Here is a 20,316-nt window from a genome sequence, read left to right as displayed (position 1 = left end):
TTTAAGATATTCAACTAAATCAGAGACGAAAAATGTGGTTTCAGGCCAACATTGCGATCATCTTTCAATTTTGAATGATTTACAATTTTGAAAGACCACAGTTAAGAGTCTTATTAGCGACGAGCAAATTAGTTCAAGTTAAATGCATTAGATGTTGACTGGTTATACTGTGTTCAAATGAAGACAGACTGAGTCTGAGTGAGTTGTTTAAATTTAAAAAGAGACCGATTCTCATTGGTTGGATTGACTTGAAAGGACTCGCCCTTGTCTTGCTTATCCAGTTGCTGTTATGCTTATTCAGCTAACTTGAATTATATTATAATTTGTCTTTATTATTATCATTATGGGAGTTAAATATGAGTGAGTTGAAAGAGTGAGAAGTTTAAAATTGAAATAAAGTTGAACATGATAATCCTATAAACATCTTAATGGTCAGTTGAGTTTATGTTTCGAGTGTAGCAAGTTTGTACATTTTGTTTGGTTAGTGAACAGTAAATAGCAATAAAGTGAATTATGAACACAAATTTTGATCATTGTTTTTACCAGACTGGACCTCATCATCAACCAGGACATGATCAACATGCAATGACTTATAAATTTTCTGGAATATCATTGACTCCAAGTGCATACAAAAATCAGCACAATAGTTCAGGTTTAGTGTCTTCTTCACTTGCATCTTCACTTCCATTATCTTCATCATCGGCATTGAACTCATCTTCATTAAGTGATCGACAACAAGCGCAATCCCAGGCTCAAGTTCATCATCAGCAACAAGCCCAAGCTCAGCAACAACAACAACAACAGCAACAATCCCAGTCCCAACACAACAACAATACTAATCATCACCATCATCATCATAGTAATAATTATGGGATTGAAAGTTCAACAGGTTCTAGTGTCCCAATGAATGTCCCAGGTTCAGGAGATCCGTCAAGATTCGATGCGGCTGCCTATTCAAGATCAGTTTACGTTTGTGCAGCTTACTGTCAATCGTCACCTTCAATTATCAGCGCTGCACCGAGCTTCTATCCCTGGATGCAATCAATAAACGGTAAATTTCACGTCTGACTCTCAGCATGTTGAGTTAATTCACCTACCGATGAAAGTTTAGGTTAATTTAAGCTTGGTCCAGACCAGACTAAATCATTATGTGATTAAGTTAAGCTAGAGATTAAGTGAGAGCACCCGGTGCGTTCAGCTTAGTAAGCTGTGACTTTGAATGATGAACCAATTGACACATTTCAGTATTCTTATCCAATAAATCGTGTCCAGAATCAGTCAATTTAGCAAATCTCACTTTAATGTTTTGTTTATTTCAAATGAATATAAATATTGCATTACATGTTCATAGATTTCTTGAATTGATCTGCATTAAATTATCTTTACTGTACTAATAACATGAGTCGTTGACATTTCAAATTTTATCACCATTGGCATTGGTTTCATCTGACTTTTTGCACTTTGGTCTTTTAAATAATCAGAAGATGAAAGATGAGATTGACAATCAGATACAGAATTTTGTTACTAAATTTAAATTTGTAACAATTAACCACTTGCAATGTAATGATTTCAGTTGAGATCAAATTTGCATTTGTTTATATGTATCCTTGTTAATTGTCTTTCATTCACATGACACTTTACATTATCGTTCATTCCTTTTAATCAAATATCTAATTTTCTTCTTTTCTTTTCAAAGCACACAATTCATCGGGAATTGGAAGTCGAGATGGTTCAGTTATGAATTCATCTTCATATGTTCACCACCTTAATGAAGGTCGAGAGTGCGTCAATTGTGGAGCCATTCAAACTCCTCTTTGGCGTCGAGACGGAACTGGACATTACTTATGTAATGCTTGTGGTTTATACCATAAAATGAATGGAACGAAGCGACCTTTAATAAAGCCTCAACGACGATTGGTATGTTCAGATCATTCAACCATATCTTTAGTGTTCACTTGAATAATTAAAGGGATCCATAAAAATAGACTTATGTTGAAGCGAAAAAAGTATCTTCGCCTTTTCGCAATTAATCCTTATAAATTAATGTTGCATTTTCACCTTAACTTGACAATCAATCTTGTGAGACACTTTGATTAGCTTAATGTAGAATCAACAATCAACAAATAACAAATGAGCTTCATTTAAATCATCCTAATCATTGTCATCTCACTAATCAAACCATTTGAATCTTCCTTTTCCTTTACCTTGTCCACACTGCGAACCTGTTTTAGGGCCATTTATTTTGACAAAAAAATAACGTTAATCTTAATCGTTATTGATAGGGAAGGACAATTAGTTTAGCAAATGGCTATTTGTTGCAACTAATAACGTGAAAGTTAATTATACCAATTCAAGTCATCTTGATTGTTTACTGTTTAGGTGTTAATAACAGTTGATACTATTTAAAAATGATAACAATATTTGGGTAAATTGTTTGAATGGTTTTAGGTAAACAAAGTAAAGTAGGAAGCAAAACAAAGGCCAAAAGATTGGTGCAAGACCATGAAGACATTAAGGGATGAAAGAAAGAGTGAAGGGAAGATGAAGATGAGTACTCAGCATGTTTCAGAGTGAAGATGCTCATCATTCAGCATCAAATGTAATCATTTGTTTGGATGATTGCTTGATTGCGTTGGAGTATAAAAAAGGCCAAAAACAAAGTAAAACTTGATAAACCATTTAGCAACATTTTTTGAATACAAATTGCTTTGTTATATAATTGATAAAAGCCATTATATCAGCAATTATCATCACAATCCTCATCAATATCCACATCATCATCATTATTATTATTAGCTCACCTTTGGTAGTTAATGTTTACCTTGTTATCTTTTAACCAATCATATTGTAGATATAAATCAATCTAACTTCACCTTGAAAAGATTTACCTGCGAGTTTTTTATAAAGATTCAAGAAGGAGGATCAAAGTGGGAGGAGAAAGAAGATGAAGCGAGAGAAAAGCTGAGAGAGTCAAAAGAGTGAGACATTTTATTTTATAGATAAAAGTTTTATCATTTTAACTGCAAAAAGTAACAATTTTAGGCTCATTTTTAGTCACTTTTCATTTTGTTGCAAAAAGATGCAAAACTTGTGATTAAATCTCAATTATGACCTTAAAATGGACACTAAATTGATCTAAAATCACATTCAGATACATCAATAAGTTTCATTTTGGGTTCGCTTTGCATCCAAATCTTTCATTTTCATTCATTTTTTGTTAAAAATCAAGAAAACAAATCCCATGTTTGACCTCTAAAATTGTTCATTTGAAGTGTTACAAGAAAATTTTAAGCATTTATTGTGATGATTTCAATCGATTGTGTAAACCAATTGAACATTTGCGTTTCAAATTGGTTGAATTTTTAGACATAAAATCATTACAAACCTCAAATTTTAGGATTTTAAAGTTTCATCTGAATTTATTGAACTGATCATGTTTTGATTTCTCGGTTTTCATTGAAATTTTGAGCTCATTTAGCGATCTTTTTGGGTTCAAGCTTAAATCGATTGTTAAAAGTGTCAAATGTTAATCATGATTGCATTTTATATCAACTTTATTACATTTGATTGTAACACTTGATTTTGATGTTCACCTTTTATTCAAAGTTACTAAATTTATCACCTTTTTTCATTCTCGTCATCCAAATGATGCTCATCTTTCTCTCTCTCTCTCTCGTCCTCAGACTAGTCAATCAGGCCCATTTTGCCAGATTATCTGGTTGATCAGTATCTTTACAGGTTCGTTTAAATAGCCTTAAGCTATAGAAACGCATTCTTAAAGTGTCTATTTAGTCCTACGAAAGTGACCAACAAGAACCGAAGGAAGAAGGAAGAAGAAAGAGAAAGATGAAGATGAAGAAGATGAGGATAAAACCAGACTAGACGATAATCTTACGGTTAACGAAACTGATTTACGATAAACTTGAAGATTGAGTGGCCCTTCAATATATTTATATACATATTCAACCTTTGACTTGAAAGTTAAGTTTGTTGGTCAAATAACAATTTACTTCAATTATTTTTTATTTCTTCTTCTTCTTCTTCTTTCTTTTTTCCTTTTCCTTTTTCTTTCTTGGTTGGACACAATTATGAGCTCCTTGGTCAAGCTCAATTAACCGCTTGATTATTGACTTAAAATGTATTAATCACCTTGGATAATAGTAATAGCAATAATCCGATGATATGTTAAAAAGTTGTTGTCTTCATCAATAATCAGTTATCGTTATTATTTACAATGGATTCTCATCTTTTTGACAATAAACCATATTTCACCTCAAAAATGGATGTATTTGTTTATTTTTGGACCCACAAAAATAGCAATATACAAGCTAAAGATAATCCTTTTGACAGTTTCATCCTTTAGTTAAAAACCAATGTTACCTTTCAGTCTTTTATTAGCTTACCTTTTATTACCTTGTTTTTTGGTTACTTTTTGTTTTCCGTTAATAACAATAATGCTAATATTGGCCATTGTAATCAACCATGATTTATGCTCATCAATCAAATTTTATCATCATTTCAAATCATTCATTCCAATTGATTAGAGTAATGGTAACAAAAAAGTAACCCAAAATTACACACTCATTGGAATTTAATTACTAAATTGGTTTATATTTTTCTACTTGTTTCACACCATTTACTGTTTAATTGATTCATAGATGGACAATAACAATTAACATTCCTTCCATCAAAAAATAATCATTGACGTGGACAGAATAATTTGATTTCAATTTAGCTTTTCATCAAAAATTTGGGTAAAATCATTAATAATTACTTCATTTGGGTTTACTTTGTTTCCATTTTTTCTGGTTAATCTTGGTTAGGTTAACCAGTTTGTGATTCATGCCAATGATTTCAATTTTGTGACTTTGAATAGAATCGCTTTTTGCTCTGTTGATTAAATTTAATCTTCAACTAATTTCATCTAATCCATTGTGAAAATTGTCAATTCAATTGAGGATTTCATGATCAACTCAACACTTCAACAAGAAAAATTTTGTTGTAATCTTACCTTTCGACATTTGAAAGGCAATCTTTTGTCACCACTTCATCCATATTCATGTGTGTTCCTGAGCCATTCAAAGTTCATTGAAATTCCAACTGATTCTTCATTTGCTAAACCCTTTTTCGTACAATTCAATTCTTGATTGGATCAACTCTTTTGCTGATCCTTCATTCAAACCATTTCCATTCAAAGTTAATATCGCCAAACCCAAACGAATCCACGCTTAAACTCAAATCAAACTTCATAATTTCAAAAAAGCAATTGACAGAATCGCTTTTATCGGTTATTGGCTGTGAAATGAGATGAAAGTTTCGAATTGGAAATCATCCAAATTGAACTGAATCTCGAAGGTACATTTATATCCTTGAAGGCATTCAATTATGAATGAATTTGAATGAAAGATTCAACTATTGATTCCAATTTTACCATTGATTTACCAGTTTTTCATTTTCACTTTTTTTGTGTCTTTAATCTTGAAATATTATCGTTTATATTAATGGTTTATCATGTTTCTTGTGAAACATTTTCAGGAAAACATGAGATGATAATATGAATAAAATGAATTTAATCTTAAACATGACATTTAAGATGTAATCAAATGATGAGATGAATAAACAAAATTGAAGAAAAAAACTGTAAAAGAAATGATTCAAATGATACTTTTTCAGTTACATTTTCAATTGAAACCTCATATCTTTAATTATCCATTTTGATATATCAATTAATTATCCAATCATCTCTTAATCAACTCTGATTACATTATCATCAACAGATTCGATAATCAACTAACAATTGATTAGATTGATAGGCCTCATAGGGATTAAAGTTACAATATTAGTGTTAAATGTCTTGATCCTGCTGTGAAACTTGATAACCATCAAAATGACCAACAACTTACCTTTTTAAGTGTTTGGACAATTAATTTTATTGCCTGTTTATTTCAATTAACAATTGTATTCATTAGTTAATCTCTTTCAAGGTAAATCAAATCCATGATCATCGATAAACTGGACAAACATTAAGGTTATTGAATTATTGTGATTGTTTCCAAAAAATGGATTATCTTGAATTGAATCAAAATTATCAGCAAATTTTTTCCTTCATCAAAAATTGTTATCAATACCATTAATTAACCTTTTTTCAGGCTTTTTTACTTCTTAACTCTTTCTCACGATTAAAAGTTAATCAATGAGACATTGAAATGAACGTTTCAATCAACCTCAGCATTGTTACATTTCAAGGCTTGTGATTGTAATCAATTGTGACTGAACAAAATGAGGCTAATTTAGTTATCAACAGGCAAGATTAGCAGATTTACAATCAACCGGTGATTTTAATCTTGAGATACAAAACAGATTTTTTAGATTTAGGTTTTTCGCTCTTCATTTTTACCAGAAATGGTTGACATTTACATTGACTTTGAATGGATCAACTTTCATTTGGTTTGACATTTTTTTTTGTTTTCATGATTAGATGCAAATTTCATCTAAATTCAGTGAGTGTAACCAAGAATTTTGAAACTCATGAAGTCTCTTAATTAATGGAAATTGTCTGACTTGAGATTCTTCTTGTTTTACATTTTAAATCAACAATTGTAATCTTAATTATTCTCTTTCAGATTTTCTTTTCATTTCACAGGTTTAGTGTCATTTTCTTGTGCATTCAGAATTCATTCTTTGTTGATTCCACCATGTCAAACAGTTTACTACTCAAATCCCATTTCAAGTTGAAAATCCAGTTTTACCTGAAGAAGCTAAAAAGCTGACAAAATGATGATGGTAATGATGAAGATGAGAAAGTTTCTCTTGCCAAATATCATTCAACAGAGTTTCTGTCTCCAGGGTTAGATTATTGATAACAGTGAAATTCACGAACAAGAAACTGGTGAAAAATAAACATCAACATTACATTAAACTTGTTAATTAGCCAGCTTAAGATGTTATTAATCTTAATAAGTTGATATTGAACACATGAATAATAGGAATAGAAGAAATGGAGAAAACAAAGCAACTCCAGGATCAATCAGATGAACCGAAAAATTTAAACCATTTAGACTTCTGGTTAAATTAAGATTAACCTTTGAATAAGATATCCTTTCGTAACAAACCAAGACTAACAAAGACGGTTAAGATTAGTTAACGATTAGTTAACCCATTAAACTGTGATTAGGTTGAAATTGGATAAAAGGACATTTCGGTTGATACTTTGTTTCAATTGTCATTAACAGAAATAGAAGAAAGAAAATTTTCCATTTTTTGTTGACAGCAAATCGGTGAAAGTAACAAAACCTAATCCATTAAATGCTTATCAGCGACACATTGTCTGTCTTTAATTTTATCTGGTGTCTGCTTTACTGTGCTTTTGTCTTTCATTTAAGTCCAGACATTGAGACGTTGATTGTTTCACCAAACGATTCTTGTTCTATTCTCATTTTATTTCAACTCGGTTATTCAGTGTCATTTTTCTGGTCAATCTTTGGGCTTTTCTGGTTGAATTAAAGCGTCTCGATGTTCATCTTCTTTTGTTTATTAATGTCACGAACTGTCCTTTAGTTTTTCCATGTCACGGACTAGGTTCATTTCAAATTATAACCTCATCAATCTTGTGTTCATAGTTAATTGTAATAATGTAATAATAATATCTCTTTTTCACTACCATCATCATCTTCATCAGTCAAATTATGTGTCATCCATTACTTGAAACTGTGATAATATGTGAGTGATTAACTCAACAATTAGCTTCTATTTTAATAGAGTATTGCAATGTTTTTAATTATGAATATTTTCATTCTCATGATTGTGATAAGGAGGAGGGAAATGATCATGTAACTTGACCATGATATAGGCATGGAAAAGTGAAAAGAGCGAACAAAAGTATTCTTTTAAAGGAACCATCCAAAGTGCAGCTTTTCCCTTATTGGTCAATGGTAAATGGCCTCTGGTGATTTACCCTGTAGGTACCATTTTCTTACCATTTCACTATTACCTCGTAAATTAACATGATTTGGCTCCATCAATTCAGAGATGGCAATCTTTCTTTACCCTGCATCCTATAAAACTCATCCATTATCATCAATATCAGCTTCACTCTTTTTTTCCTACTTTATCCTTTATTTTGGTCATCTTCCAACTTTGTTCATCACTTTTTTTTTGCTTGTTTCTTGTAAGATGATGTATACCTGAGGCCAGACCCTTTAATTGCAACAATTAGCTTAACCAACCTTTTTAACCTTCTCGAAACCAGAAGCTTTAAAAGGTTTCAAGCAACAGTCTAGTAAGCCAATTGTTCTGGGTGTGTTTTTACATTAAGTTGTATTAACTTGATGCAAATGAATTATCGTTTCCACTCAACTATTTAAATGCTAGAAAACAATCAATCAGATTTATCTGTTTGATACGATTTTTTATCAACTCTTAGTATGTATTGGACATCAATTTTCATTCTTGTTAGCGACAGTTTCGTTATTTTATCACAATCTAAATCAACCAACCTTTTAGAACATTTCCAACAATTTCAATTGTAGATCAAGATTAAAACAAATTAAGACTACACATGAAATGTAAAAGTTTAACTTCTAATTTCGTTTCATGGGCCAATTTAACCCAATCGCATCAATGTTTTAAAAACAGTCAACTCACAGAATCGTTAGCTTTTCTTGTCCAAAATTTTGAACCAGAAATTCAATTTCATTGATTTCTGAACTTAAATATCGGTTGATAGCAACACTTTGAAGCAATAATGAGATGAGAACTCTTTGATCTTAATCTTGTAATATCTGGCTTTGTTATCTTCATGTTAACCTTTTCACCATCAAAACTTGCGTTACCTCGATAATTAGATTAATGTGAATTAGTCTAATCAAGATTTGATCTGGATACTCACGAAGTATAAGTTTTATACTTGGAATACATAAAAAAAAGATTTACAATGTTGTTACTTGAATTGACTTTATAGTGTTACCAAGCAGACAAACCATGAAGAGAATAGATCGGTTGAATGAAAGACAAAAAAATGATGGTGATAACGATCATCATGAAAATGGATGAAAGGTTATGTTTCATTTTTATGGACTTTGCGGCTTAAGGTAGACACCAATAAAGTCCATAAAAATGAATGTAATAACTAAACTTGAAATAAATTTCTGGTGACCATAAAAATGCAAACAATTTCACCCTAAAAGCTATTCACGTTACATGTACTTTCACGCATTCAACATTTGCTACTTTTTCTATTCTCCAGACAAAAACTCTTTACACTCTAATGATAATGTAATTTGTTGATATTTACATGATTAATTAACATTCATCTCTTTGATTAGGTGGCATCAAGGCGGATGGGTCTTTGCTGTTCAAATTGTAATACAACGACAACAACCTTATGGAGACGGAACAATGAAGGTGATCCAGTTTGTAATGCATGCGGACTTTATTTTAAACTTCATAATGTGAGTAATCCTTCCTTTAAATTGTTCAATATCTTGCTTATTTCAATCATCATTCCTAGTTTAATCATGATAGGTTGAGACGAAGCTCCTTTACATATATTGATTTTATTTTTTGGTTGAATTTTTAGCAACTCACTGTAATCAGATTATCTTGAGGTTGAATCTTGTTCAAATTGTCAGATATTTTTCAAACTTGTATTTGATTGTCCAAAAATCAATTGATCATCGCTAGTTGAACTGTCATATAATATGAGATAAATAAACTGAAAGATTGCCATCAACCTTAATTACTAAGCATAATTGGTGCTTGTTTATAAGTTGAATGCTTACATTTTTCATAAATGTATATGTTGATATCAATTAGTTTATGTGAAACTCCACTTTTCCCTATGTTTAATTTAACCTTACCTGAAATGTTCATTAGTGCTCAATATTTTGCTTATTCAGTAATATTGTGTTTCAAGTTGTTTCTCTTTGATCAATGTGCTTATGTTTTCAGGAATGATTGAATCAAATAGTAATTTAACTTAATTTTCCCAGGCAATCAAGTTTTGCAGTTTTAATTGAAAAGCCCACCAAAAAATACTATAAAATAAGCCAAGATGGTTATAATTGATAAACAAAATTGAAATGATACACACATTAACCTTGGTCTTCTTTTTTTTGTTTTTTAATTACTTATATAAAATCAAATTAAACAGGTAAATAGACCATTAGCCATGAGGAAAGAAGGTATTCAAACACGAAAACGGAAACCAAAGTTACCTTCATCAACTCCATTTGATTCATCTAAATCAAGTAATGATAACAATGCTCCTCACTCTAACGATGATGGTAAGTGATTAACCACCAACAACTCAATTAAACTGTTTATTATTGAACAATTAAACCTAATCTTAGCGCAACTATTAACACAACTAAACATGTAACACTTAAGGCATCAACTATTAACTCTTTCAGATGGTAACAATTTAACAGCTCTACATTTAATGTCTACAGATAAATTAACACTTTTACCTGTTATCTTGTTGTTGATTAAATTGTTAATTGCATGCCATGTTATTCATGATAATGGTTACATAAAATTGAGAAGGTGATTCTTCTTGTCAATCAAGTTGAAGATTACTTACTATCGCCACCTTCCCTGTCCATCCCATTGATACAATTTACTAATAATGATTTTGTTTTATTAAATTACAGATGAAACCGAAGCATCATCAAGTTTTTATCAACACGTTCAACAATCTCTACAAAATCAAGAACAAGTCCAAACATCTCGTCAACCTTCATCAGGATGGTCAAGAGACACTGATAATCGGTCTCATGTATAGGAAATTATCTAACTTATTATTTAAATTTAATTTAAAATTTGACGACGAAATTTTTTGCTGCTTCTTGGCTTTATCCGTTTATGCGTGTTTCCATCAGTTAACCAATACTGTTTAATGATTGAACAACAGTTGGACATTAATTACAATCTGCTCATCTTTACCTCAACGCCACTCTATTTGATCATCAGCTATTCCTCTTTGCATTTACCTTTAATTGGACCCTTAATTTTGTGTGAAACTTTGATAATTAGGTTCACCTTTGATTGTTAATATCAATAACAAATTGAACAAATTGAGCAATGATCAAATCTATACTTTTCCGAGTGTCCAGTTTTAATTTTGCGCAATGGTTTAATCATTTTACTCTATGGTTTTCAACACAAATAATATAACAATATTATTATTTTAATTATTATCAATTTACTATTAGATAAAATTGATCTTGTGTGTTTTTACATTAAGTGTTGTTTTAATTTGAATTATTTTCCCTTAATATCTTGGTTCTACATTCCAGTTTGTATTGCAATTACCAATTAACTAATTAATAATAATTTTATTATTTTCAATTGATAACTTGATTCTCTCGACCACTTTGAAAATCAAAAAGATCTCAATCAATCTTTTTGATTAAAACCTAATGTTAACGTTAAAATTGATGTAAATATTTTTCAGCAATCCTACAATAAACATATTCACTCGTAAATAATTGTTAATTACATAATGGATTTGGATTCTCTCATGCAAAGTTACTAATTGTTGACAGATGAAACTTAGCGATCGTCTTAATAAATTGACCAAGAGACCAAGTGACCTTTTACTTTTGTCCATTCCTATCATGAATGCGTCTTTAAAATTGATGACCTTTTCATCTTCTCCTCTGCCTTCAAAAAGTCATTAACTCATCAAGTATACATTCACAATAGATAAATCTTTAGATACTCTTTTTGTCCACCTTAAAGGTTGCCTCTTTTTTGGCTATCGTAATTGTTATAATCCACAGTTGATCTTAGATGATTTTTGCTTCTCGGAAGACACATATTAAACATGGAACAGTAAGCTGAACAATTTTGATTAAAACCTAAGATAAAAAAGAGAATGATGGTGACGGTGATAACCTGTTCTCAACTGTTGCTGTCGCTCTGCTGTGAGGAAAGAAGGAAAAGCGAACAAGAAAACCAATTTTACAAAAATCCAAAGGAATTAAAGAGAAGTAGAATTAGATGAAGAGGACAAAAAACAAGGAAAGGAAACTGTCGCAATTATAAGTTAAAACATTATTATCATCGTGGGTCCAACTAGTTTTGTTTTCATGTTTTTGATTGACTTACATGATAATTCTTCTCTTATTCTATCTATTATCTGGATATCTGGATCATCTACAACAATTTTCTTGTCATTTACATCATCACAGGCATCAAATGACCGGTCAAATAATATTTTCCAACAAATTTCTTACAAATCAATCTCCTACTTACCTTTATCATTAATTTCCCTTGATCAAACCATCGTCACATCGTCACGTTAGTTAATTTGCTAAACACAATTAAGTTTCACGTGTATTTTACTAAAAAAATAAAATAAATACTCAAAACTATTTTAATTCAAGTTAATGGCGAGTAAAAATCCCTGATTGATTCGAAGCCGACAACAGCGGCTAAAAGAAAAGAATAAATTTCTCCCGATTGAGCCTCCATCTAGTATCCATGAAAATAAACACTTCGAAAGGATTGAAAATGGAACTTTAAATCTCTTTAAAATTTTCCATGCTAATATGAATTAAAGAGCAATAACATGATAGTTGAAGAGATGAGAAGAAAAATTCCATGCTGTTCCATTTTGTCATGTGATTAGATTAATTCTATCAGCCTAAGAATCTGTTTACAATTTGAGTTTATTGCTCAATTGAATTATTCAGGTTTGCATGATTCAAGACTCTGAAAGGCTTACTGGACAATTTTGTTATCAGATTAATCAGGGTTGGTATGAATTCAATGGGAAATTATTATTTGTATTTTAATCAAAAAATGAGTAATTAGCTAATAAACTAATAGATGGAGCAGAAAAGCGAGAAAAGGTGAGAAAAGCGACACAAGGAGAGGGAAGAGCAGAGAGAAAGAAACAAACTTTTCCCGCTTTCTTTGAGCCTCTCTTTCACTCTCTCTTTCTGTGTTTTTGAGGCTAGGAAATTGATAGATTAATCAGCACTTTGGGTTTATATCGTCATGTTAATCAACAAACGAGATGGAAGGTAAGTTTATCTTTTAACTTTTCTTAACTTGTCTCTTATATTTTATCTTGAACCTCTTCTTGTTTCTATTATTTAACCCTTAAATTGCTAGAGGATCTTACACCTTTTGTGTACCTTTTCTCGCCTTTAAATAACCATGCCGTTCTTGATGACATTTCTTGTACCTTTGTGTTGGTTTTCTAAAGCCAATTTTTACCTTCCGCTTAAACATTTCTTTTCACTTAAAGTTTTCCTTTCAATTGTTTATTTTGCTTATCTTAATCTTTCCCTATCAAATTCATCTTACACCTCTTCATTTCAGGTAAAAATATAAAAGACAATTTTGATAAAGTGGAAAAGATTGGCGAAGGATCCTATGGTGTTGTTTACAAAGCAAGACATCGAATCAGTGGTGACCTAGTTGCATTGAAAAGGATTCCTTTGGATATGTCAGTTTTATCTTAATGTTTACAGCTGATGTGTGTTTAAATCAATGAAATGCTCATGTTTTATTTTGTTATTTTTTTACAGTGAATCTGAAGGTGTACCCAGTACTGCCATAAGAGAAATCGCATTGCTTCGAGAGCTCAACCATCCTAATGTAGTCAGACTACTGGACGTTATTCACAGTGACAAAAATCTTTACCTTGTTTTTGAGTATCTGAATCAAGATTTGAAAAAGCTACTAGACGAAAGCGAGACTGGCTTAGAGAAAAGTTTGGTTAAAAGTTACCTCTGGCAGCTTCTGCAAGGAATCGCTCACTGTCACACCCAGCGAGTCTTGCATCGTGATCTCAAACCTCAAAATCTTCTCATTGATGACGCTGGTAACATTAAATTAGCTGATTTTGGTCTGGCCCGATCAATTAGTTTACCTATTCGAGGCTATACACACGAAGTAGTCACTCTGTGGTATAGAGCACCCGAAATATTACTCGGATCGTCTGTATATGGTCCAGCTGTTGATATTTGGGCAATAGGGTGTATTTTTGCCGAAATGTATACAAAAAAAGCTTTATTTCCGGGAGACTCTGAAATTGATCAATTATTTAGAATCTTTCGAACTCTTGGCACTCCTAGTGAAAAGACTTGGCCTGGAGTAGAAAAGTTACCAGATTTCAAAAAAACTTTCCCTCAGTGGGCTAGACAAGATTTATTCCGTTTTTTACCTCCGATGGATAAAGATGCTATTGATCTTTTGACTGTAAGTGTTATTCGGCTATTTTTTGTGTCTATACTTACTTCTTTTCTTTTTTTCTGATACAGAATCTTCTCAAATATGATCCAAACAAAAGACTTTCTGCTCGAAAAGCATTAACTCATAAGTATTTCAAAGATGTTACCATCAAGCCATTATCACGAAATCTGCATTGAGTATTGGAAAAAATTTCACCTTTCGTGTTTGTGCAAATTATCGAAATCAAATTTATGAAGTGATTTATCAATTATTCTGAAGTTTGAATCATTTTCAGCATTGATGTGATCAATTTAAAAACAGCAATTTTATTCGCTTTGTCTTCCACATTCCGTTCAACCAAGACTGATTAGCTTTATTTATGACATTTGAAGACTATTTGTGAGTTTGACTCACTAAGTTCACTTCCATTTCATACACTTAGCTGTTGCTACAAAAGTGAATTATTGAAGTCAAATTGAAATCAAATGACAATGAATAAAATTGAGTCATCATACAGATTCAATCATAACTTCGTGTTTACTTTACAATATTAAAATTGAAATGATATGGATTAATCGGATTCCTGATGATTTTCGCCCAGTAGTTGTCTTAGAGAGCGTTCCAGTAAGTCGTATTGACAATGTCTTGACTCTAGTCAATTATGTAGTTGTGCTCTTCTTAGAAGCCTCGTCGAGGTTTTTTTATAATTTTCAAAAAATCTTCGTTCCATTTACTATCTTTGAGAGTGGAGGTTAGTGAATTCAGTAGATCTTGTATTGTTTAAATTGTTATTTATTGAATTTTGCTGATAGCTTCGGTAATTAATCTATTACTTTGGTTCAGCTTTTCTATTTCGAAATTGAATCGGATGAATTTAATTTTACAATAATGAAGTGATACAAGAGTTGAGATTCGATGGCTGGAGTCAATTAGAAAAACAATAAATTGGAAACAAGAAACATGACCAATTTGTGAATATAAAGATGTAATGATTCGAAACAGTTTAAATAATGATATAAAGATTCTTGAGAGATGAGATACGTGGGAACAAAGAAAATGAAAAAATTAGATGCTAATATTAGATCCATAATCAAACTGTTCAGAGTCCATTGCAAATAACCACCAACGGGTCTTATTGAGGATGTATTTTCATCAGGAAATTGGAATAATAGAAGTAATTTTGAATTGTACCGATAATAGTCATCGATAGTTTGAGATATTGTGCTTGGTGAGGAATGCTGATAATTTTCTCGCTGAGAAATATTTCCAAATTGTAGATAAACAGAAACGATCTGGTAACAGGTTCCCATGGAATGAACACGTCTTGATAACAATTGCAGTTAGCATAAATGTTAGTGAATTGAAATGGGCGCAAGGAACTACTTCCTTTGAGTCAAAAATTATTTTGATTTGTCGATTTTGAGATTATGCAAGTCAAAGATTCTAAAATGAATCTAATCTTGATTCCACAGCTATTAATGCAAGGAGAACGGCCAATATAAACGATACTTTGATATTAGCTGATGAGGAAGCTAATGGTAAATAAGCATGCGAATAGACAGGTGTGGGACTTTCTTCAACTCTGATCGTTTTAGACGCAGATCCGTGTTTATTAGTTGCTTGACAAACATAATTACCCAAGTCTTCGGGTTTTAAGGATCCAATCCGAAGAGTTGAAGATATTACCTCACTAGTAGTTTTCACTGTGCTAATCTCTACGTTTGAAGCATCATTTAAACGATAATGATCTTTCAACCAATAAACGTCAACAGCCGGATATCCTTCGGAAATACATTCCAATTCCACAGTATAGCCAAAAGCTTGGCGATAAGTGTCGATTGGAGCTGAAATCTGGGGTGAAAAAACAACCCGAACACCAACATTACGCTTAGCTTCAGTCCCCACACTGTTATTAGCAATGCAATAGTAAGTTCCTCGATCTTCCTTGGTAATATTATGAATTGACAAAATATTTCCAAAATATACTGCACTTCCTGTAGGTAATATTTCGTTATTTTCTCTTCGCCAACTTATCATGGGTTTTGGATGCCCGGTTGCATAGCATTCCAATTCAATAGTTGCTCCTTCAGAAGTTGTTACGACTCGGGTGCTGTTATCAATGATTGTCGGAGGTACTCTGACTGTGACATTTACCTCAGCTGTAACTCGACTGGTGGTACCAGTAATTACTTGACATTGGTAAGTACCAGAATCAGTCTCTCTGATTTTAGACAGTTGAAGTGTATAAGTGTAACTAGCATCATCATGACGGATAGAGTACCTGTTGTCAGGTATAGAGAGACCAGCATTCTTTGAAATGAACAAGAAGTTTCTCGGATCTTGATGGTCAATCTTGGCCCAAATAACTGGGTAATCTTTGGGATATTGGATGGCACATTGTAAATCAACTGTATCACCGACCATAACAACCTTTTCATGTGAAATAAAGCTGATAGCTGGATGTAATGTGGTTCCAATTAAATTGGTAAAATTGATAAACAATAAACAAAAAAAGGCAAAATTCACTTTAGTAGCTTTAAAAAAAGACATCGCTTCAAAATGGCAAAGAATGATTTAGAAATATAAAAATGTTTCTAGATATTGAAAAGTAACAATATAAATAGTTGAATTATTAACTAATAAACAATTAATATAGACAAATTAGTAAAAAATAAAGGCAAAAAGTTGTTGTAAAGTTGTGGTTACCAACTCATTTTAACAGCAACTGAAATCATCTGAAAAATGTAGGCGCGGTCTTTAACCAGTGAAATTCCGGTTTAACAGTTATCACCAGAACCCAGCGACAAAAATGTTGCTAACTTATACAGTAAATTATTAACGATTTACAAATTCTCTAGTCTAATATTTCAAGTAAAATTAAATCAAATTACATTAATATAATCATATGTTTATATAAGTTATGGTGCACAAATGCAATGAAATCTTAAACCTAACTTGTTAATGTTGCTATTCTCATCATCTCACTTGTTGATAGCAACCAAAAATAATCACAAGAAGCATTATATTACTCTCTAGTTAATTATCTAATTATTTTACAGCTATTAAAATGATCAATTATTGAGAAAATTTAATTACTTGAAATAATCAAACAAGTAACCAAATATGTTTAATCAATTTTATGCTAAACTTTGACCATCAAATGAGCTTCATTGGAAACCTAAAATTTTAAACCCAAAGTCCAAAAATAAACCTGTTTAGCCTAACCAAGAAAAAATCAATAATCCTTTCATTTTATTGTTTATTTGAAATCCGTGATTGGTTCAGAATTTTGATTGATATAAGTTCAAATTTGATTATCATAAATTGTGTGCAAATCTCATGGAAACAATTTTTCTCAGGTGAATTGATATAAACTCAATTTCACTGAATTATTAAACAAACAGTTTTCTCGTAGATATTTCAGCATTGTAATCAATGTAATCAAATTACTGTCCAAATTTTCACATAATTAACTTGAATAAATACATATGAGGTGATTAATGAATGGCCAAACTCATAAGATATTTATCAGAATCAATAAATTGAATATCGCAATTCTCATGGAATCTCAGCATTTCATTTTACTTTTGCTGATTATTTGGTTAACATGACTTTTTATGTCAACAGTTTCTATTTAATTTTTACTTGCAAATCGCTAATTAAAAGTTGATTGAAATACAGTGAATAAAATGTTTCGACCAATCAAAGGATCTGAGAATAAACTATTCACACCAAATGAACGACCCGAAACTGCAGGTGAAACATATCATCTTGAGGTAAGAATCGCAAGTTTTTTAGTCCGATAATTAACATCTCGGAAATGGGATTTAATTGGGAAAATATTTTATCATTAGGTTTTGAGGCCTTTAATTAAGGTGTCGGAATATCTTGGTTCATGGCCTAGAGATGGAAGTCAATTCATATTACGATTGAATGCTTGGAATGGATTAACTCTATTCGTCCTCCATTTTTACACAGTTCACAAGTTTTTCAATTGGATGACTGTGGTTAAGACAACAGAAAATATCTTTGAGGTTTTTGAACAGTTAACTTTAATCACTCGAACTGCAATTGTGGCTTTATGTTTCGATTATCGTTTCTTGATGCACCAATCAAATATGGATTTGTTCAAAGTAAGTCTACAATTTCCTTGTTCCTTTACATCCAAAATCAGTACCAAAAGTTAACCAATGCCAAGTTACATCAAGAATCTTTAAAAAGAATCAAATAACAAGACAATTACTTTAAATCTTTTGTTAGTTTTAATGATTATGATTGTTACTTGACTAATCCAATGAAACTGGCATCCATCGTTGAAATTATAATTGAATAATATGGTTTTGCTTTTAGATCTTTGGAAGTATAACAACTCTTAACGAAGAATGGTGTTTGTTGCGCTTGAAAAATATCATCAAATTCGTCATCGGTGCTTGCTTTTTCTTTGTGTTTTTGCATGTGCTTTTTGCATCCATTTTCATGTTTCACACAAGCACTGATAAGTATGTTAATTGGCTTTTTTATGGTGATGCTGCAGGTAAGATTCAGCCTTTCCTTGTCAATAAATGAGTAAATTATTCAATTTGTTTCTTTTCATGGAATCATTCTTCAATGGAAACCCATCAATTTAAATGAACTGTAGATCAAACTCCTGATTTCGTTGTCAGAATGATTATGATTGCTGATTGGGCTCTTTACCTTTATCTGGTTATTTGCAATGAATGTTTCTTTTTTGGCTTATACATCGCTCTCTGTTTAACCATGTTATTCAAGGTGAAGGATTTCAATGCCTTTGCCAAAAGAATCCAAAAGGAAAGATTGATTAAAACTGGAAGTCAGGTTCAAGAACTTTATCAAATGCATACTCGTCTATCTGAAATGATAACGGAAGCTGAGAGAAGTTATTCATTTCCTTCATTCCTCTGGATTCTTTGCATCATCTTTAACTTGGCTGTTAAAATTGAAAGTGTTATTCATGGGATAAAGAAAGCAGAGTTCCGAGAGTTTGGCTATATTTTCACAGGTAAAAAAAACATGATTATGAACAAAGAGTAAAGAAGCTTTACTCCTTTACTCTTTGATTATGAAGCTTTTATGTAATCATTTATTGAATTTATTTTTATAGATGTTATTTACTACTCACTTGGGTTTATGGCAATTTGCATGGTTGCTAGTGAAGTTGGTGAGGCCAATTCCGAACCAATCATTTCCTTGATTAAAATTGCTGAATATGGTGACATCGAGGATTGGGTATTTCAGCAGGAGACTCAACTGTTGATAACAAAAATCAATACACCAATGCTGAAGTTGTCTGGATGGTCTTGCTTTGAGCTCAACATGCAATTTATGTTAACAATTTTAGGAGCTCTGGCAACTTATGCTATAATCATTATTCAAATGGCTTGAAAAATTGCATACAAGGGAATGAGAATCATGAAAATAGTTTCGTAGATTATTAACTAATCATTATTTATCAACATTAGTAATCAATTTCGCAGAGACAGTCACAGTGATTGAGCCTGGCTATATGACTTAAGAACCCTTATTCTTCAAACTATGGTCAGATCAAATACAAAATCAATTTTTTTAACAAAAATCACATTATAAACACATAGTTAAAAACTCTAAATCAATAATTGTACTCAAACTTTGTTATCCTGGTTCAAATTCCTATGTTTCGTCTGTTTCAACTCCCCATATAATCCTCCTCGAATGAATAAGAGTGCAAATGGTCAGTCTAGAGTCTAGACTTGGAAATAGTTCAAGTCAGGATTACCAACCAATAGGCGTATCTCTTTATTGGTTTGATAACGACATTCAAATTCAAGAAACATTGAGTTCATGAAATCTGTCTATACAGAGTAAAAATGTGTTTCTGATGTAATCTTTCTTCAGTTTTGATCACAAAAATGTACATTGAACTTACACTAAGCACAGAAAGCTTTTAAAAATTGTTAATTACAAATAAAGAAGATTTATTTTATATTAGAAACATTAAATTAAAATTAAATTACATGGTCAAAAATTCGAAGAACGTTTCAGTCATGCGTACAATCTTGGTTTATTTTTAATAAAGCTCCATAGATGGCGCTTAATTGGAGCCTTAAAAAAGAGTGATGAAAAAAACGACGGAAA

At 31.5% G+C, this 20,316-nt stretch overlaps 4 protein-coding genes and 1 long non-coding RNA gene across 6 annotated transcripts; 3 read left to right on the top strand and 2 right to left on the bottom strand.

Annotated features, from left to right (window-relative positions):
* Positions 1-443: 443 nt before the first annotated feature.
* Positions 444-11,353, top strand: LOC107361432 (uncharacterized). Of its 2 annotated transcripts, none has more exons than XM_015928264.3 (5): positions 444-1,051; positions 1,697-1,917; positions 9,324-9,449; positions 10,151-10,247; positions 10,650-11,353. In XM_015928264.3, exons 1-5 carry the CDS (start codon positions 514-516, stop codon positions 10,778-10,780), a joined length of 1,113 nt encoding a protein of 370 aa, XP_015783750.1. In that variant the 5' UTR covers positions 444-513; the 3' UTR covers positions 10,781-11,353. The 2 variants fall into 2 exon arrangements, with proteins under 2 accessions (XP_015783750.1, XP_015783749.1); XM_015928263.3 differs by having other exon boundaries at positions 10,151-10,283.
* LOC149094571 (uncharacterized) lies at positions 11,165-12,426 on the bottom strand. The gene is made up of 2 exons (XR_016200280.1): positions 12,256-12,426; positions 11,165-11,922 (listed from the first exon to the last, which is right to left on the bottom strand). It is a non-coding gene; the product is annotated as an uncharacterized LOC149094571 (long non-coding RNA).
* Positions 12,427-12,943: 517 nt separating this feature from the next.
* LOC107361131 (cyclin-dependent kinase 2) lies at positions 12,944-14,707 on the top strand. Its single transcript, XM_015927879.3, has 4 exons — positions 12,944-13,028; positions 13,330-13,456; positions 13,539-14,211; positions 14,274-14,707. Exons 1-4 carry the CDS (start codon positions 13,022-13,024, stop codon positions 14,379-14,381), a joined length of 915 nt encoding a protein of 304 aa, XP_015783365.1. The 5' UTR covers positions 12,944-13,021; the 3' UTR covers positions 14,382-14,707.
* Positions 14,708-14,958: 251 nt separating this feature from the next.
* LOC107361130 (lachesin) lies at positions 14,959-17,787 on the bottom strand. Its single transcript, XM_015927877.3, has one exon. The coding sequence runs from the start codon at positions 16,732-16,734 to the stop codon at positions 15,628-15,630; it is 1,107 nt and encodes a 368-aa protein (XP_015783363.1). The 5' UTR covers positions 16,735-17,787; the 3' UTR covers positions 14,959-15,627.
* A 34-nt stretch (positions 17,788-17,821) lies between these two features.
* Positions 17,822-20,164, top strand: LOC107361129 (uncharacterized). Its single transcript, XM_015927876.3, has 5 exons — positions 17,822-17,960; positions 18,039-18,317; positions 18,535-18,718; positions 18,824-19,204; positions 19,307-20,164. The coding sequence occupies exons 1-5, from the start codon at positions 17,874-17,876 to the stop codon at positions 19,585-19,587; spliced, it is 1,212 nt and encodes a 403-aa protein (XP_015783362.1). The 5' UTR covers positions 17,822-17,873; the 3' UTR covers positions 19,588-20,164.
* Positions 20,165-20,316: the final 152 nt, after the last annotated feature.

This window comes from Tetranychus urticae, chromosome 1 (assembly GCF_039701765.1).
Source record: "Tetranychus urticae isolate SD_2017Ah chromosome 1, NJAU_TeUrti_SD_1.0, whole genome shotgun sequence".
Lineage (NCBI taxonomy): Eukaryota > Metazoa > Arthropoda > Arachnida > Trombidiformes > Tetranychidae > Tetranychus > Tetranychus urticae.
Note: the sequence above shows the minus strand (reverse complement) of the source record. Positions and strands in the feature narration are given on the sequence as shown.

Coding starts and splice junctions, on each gene's coding strand:
- LOC107361432 (XM_015928263.3), top strand. CDS start 514: ATGAACACAAATTTTGATCATTGTTTTTACCAGACTGGACCTCATCAT. Junction 1,052..1,696: donor CTGGATGCAATCAATAAACG/GTAAATTTCACG, acceptor TTCTTTTCAAAG/CACACAATTCATCGGGAATT. Junction 10,284..10,649: donor TCCTCACTCTAACGATGATG/GTAAGTGATTAA, acceptor ATTAAATTACAG/ATGAAACCGAAGCATCATCA.
- LOC107361131 (XM_015927879.3), top strand. Junction 13,457..13,538: donor AAAAGGATTCCTTTGGATAT/GTCAGTTTTATC, acceptor ATTTTTTTACAG/TGAATCTGAAGGTGTACCCA. Junction 14,212..14,273: donor ATGCTATTGATCTTTTGACT/GTAAGTGTTATT, acceptor TTTCTGATACAG/AATCTTCTCAAATATGATCC.
- LOC107361130 (XM_015927877.3), bottom strand. CDS start 16,734: ATGTCTTTTTTTAAAGCTACTAAAGTGAATTTTGCCTTTTTTTGTTTA.
- LOC107361129 (XM_015927876.3), top strand. CDS start 17,874: ATGTTTCGACCAATCAAAGGATCTGAGAATAAACTATTCACACCAAAT. Junction 17,961..18,038: donor GTGAAACATATCATCTTGAG/GTAAGAATCGCA, acceptor TTTTATCATTAG/GTTTTGAGGCCTTTAATTAA. Junction 19,205..19,306: donor GTTTGGCTATATTTTCACAG/GTAAAAAAAACA, acceptor TTATTTTTATAG/ATGTTATTTACTACTCACTT.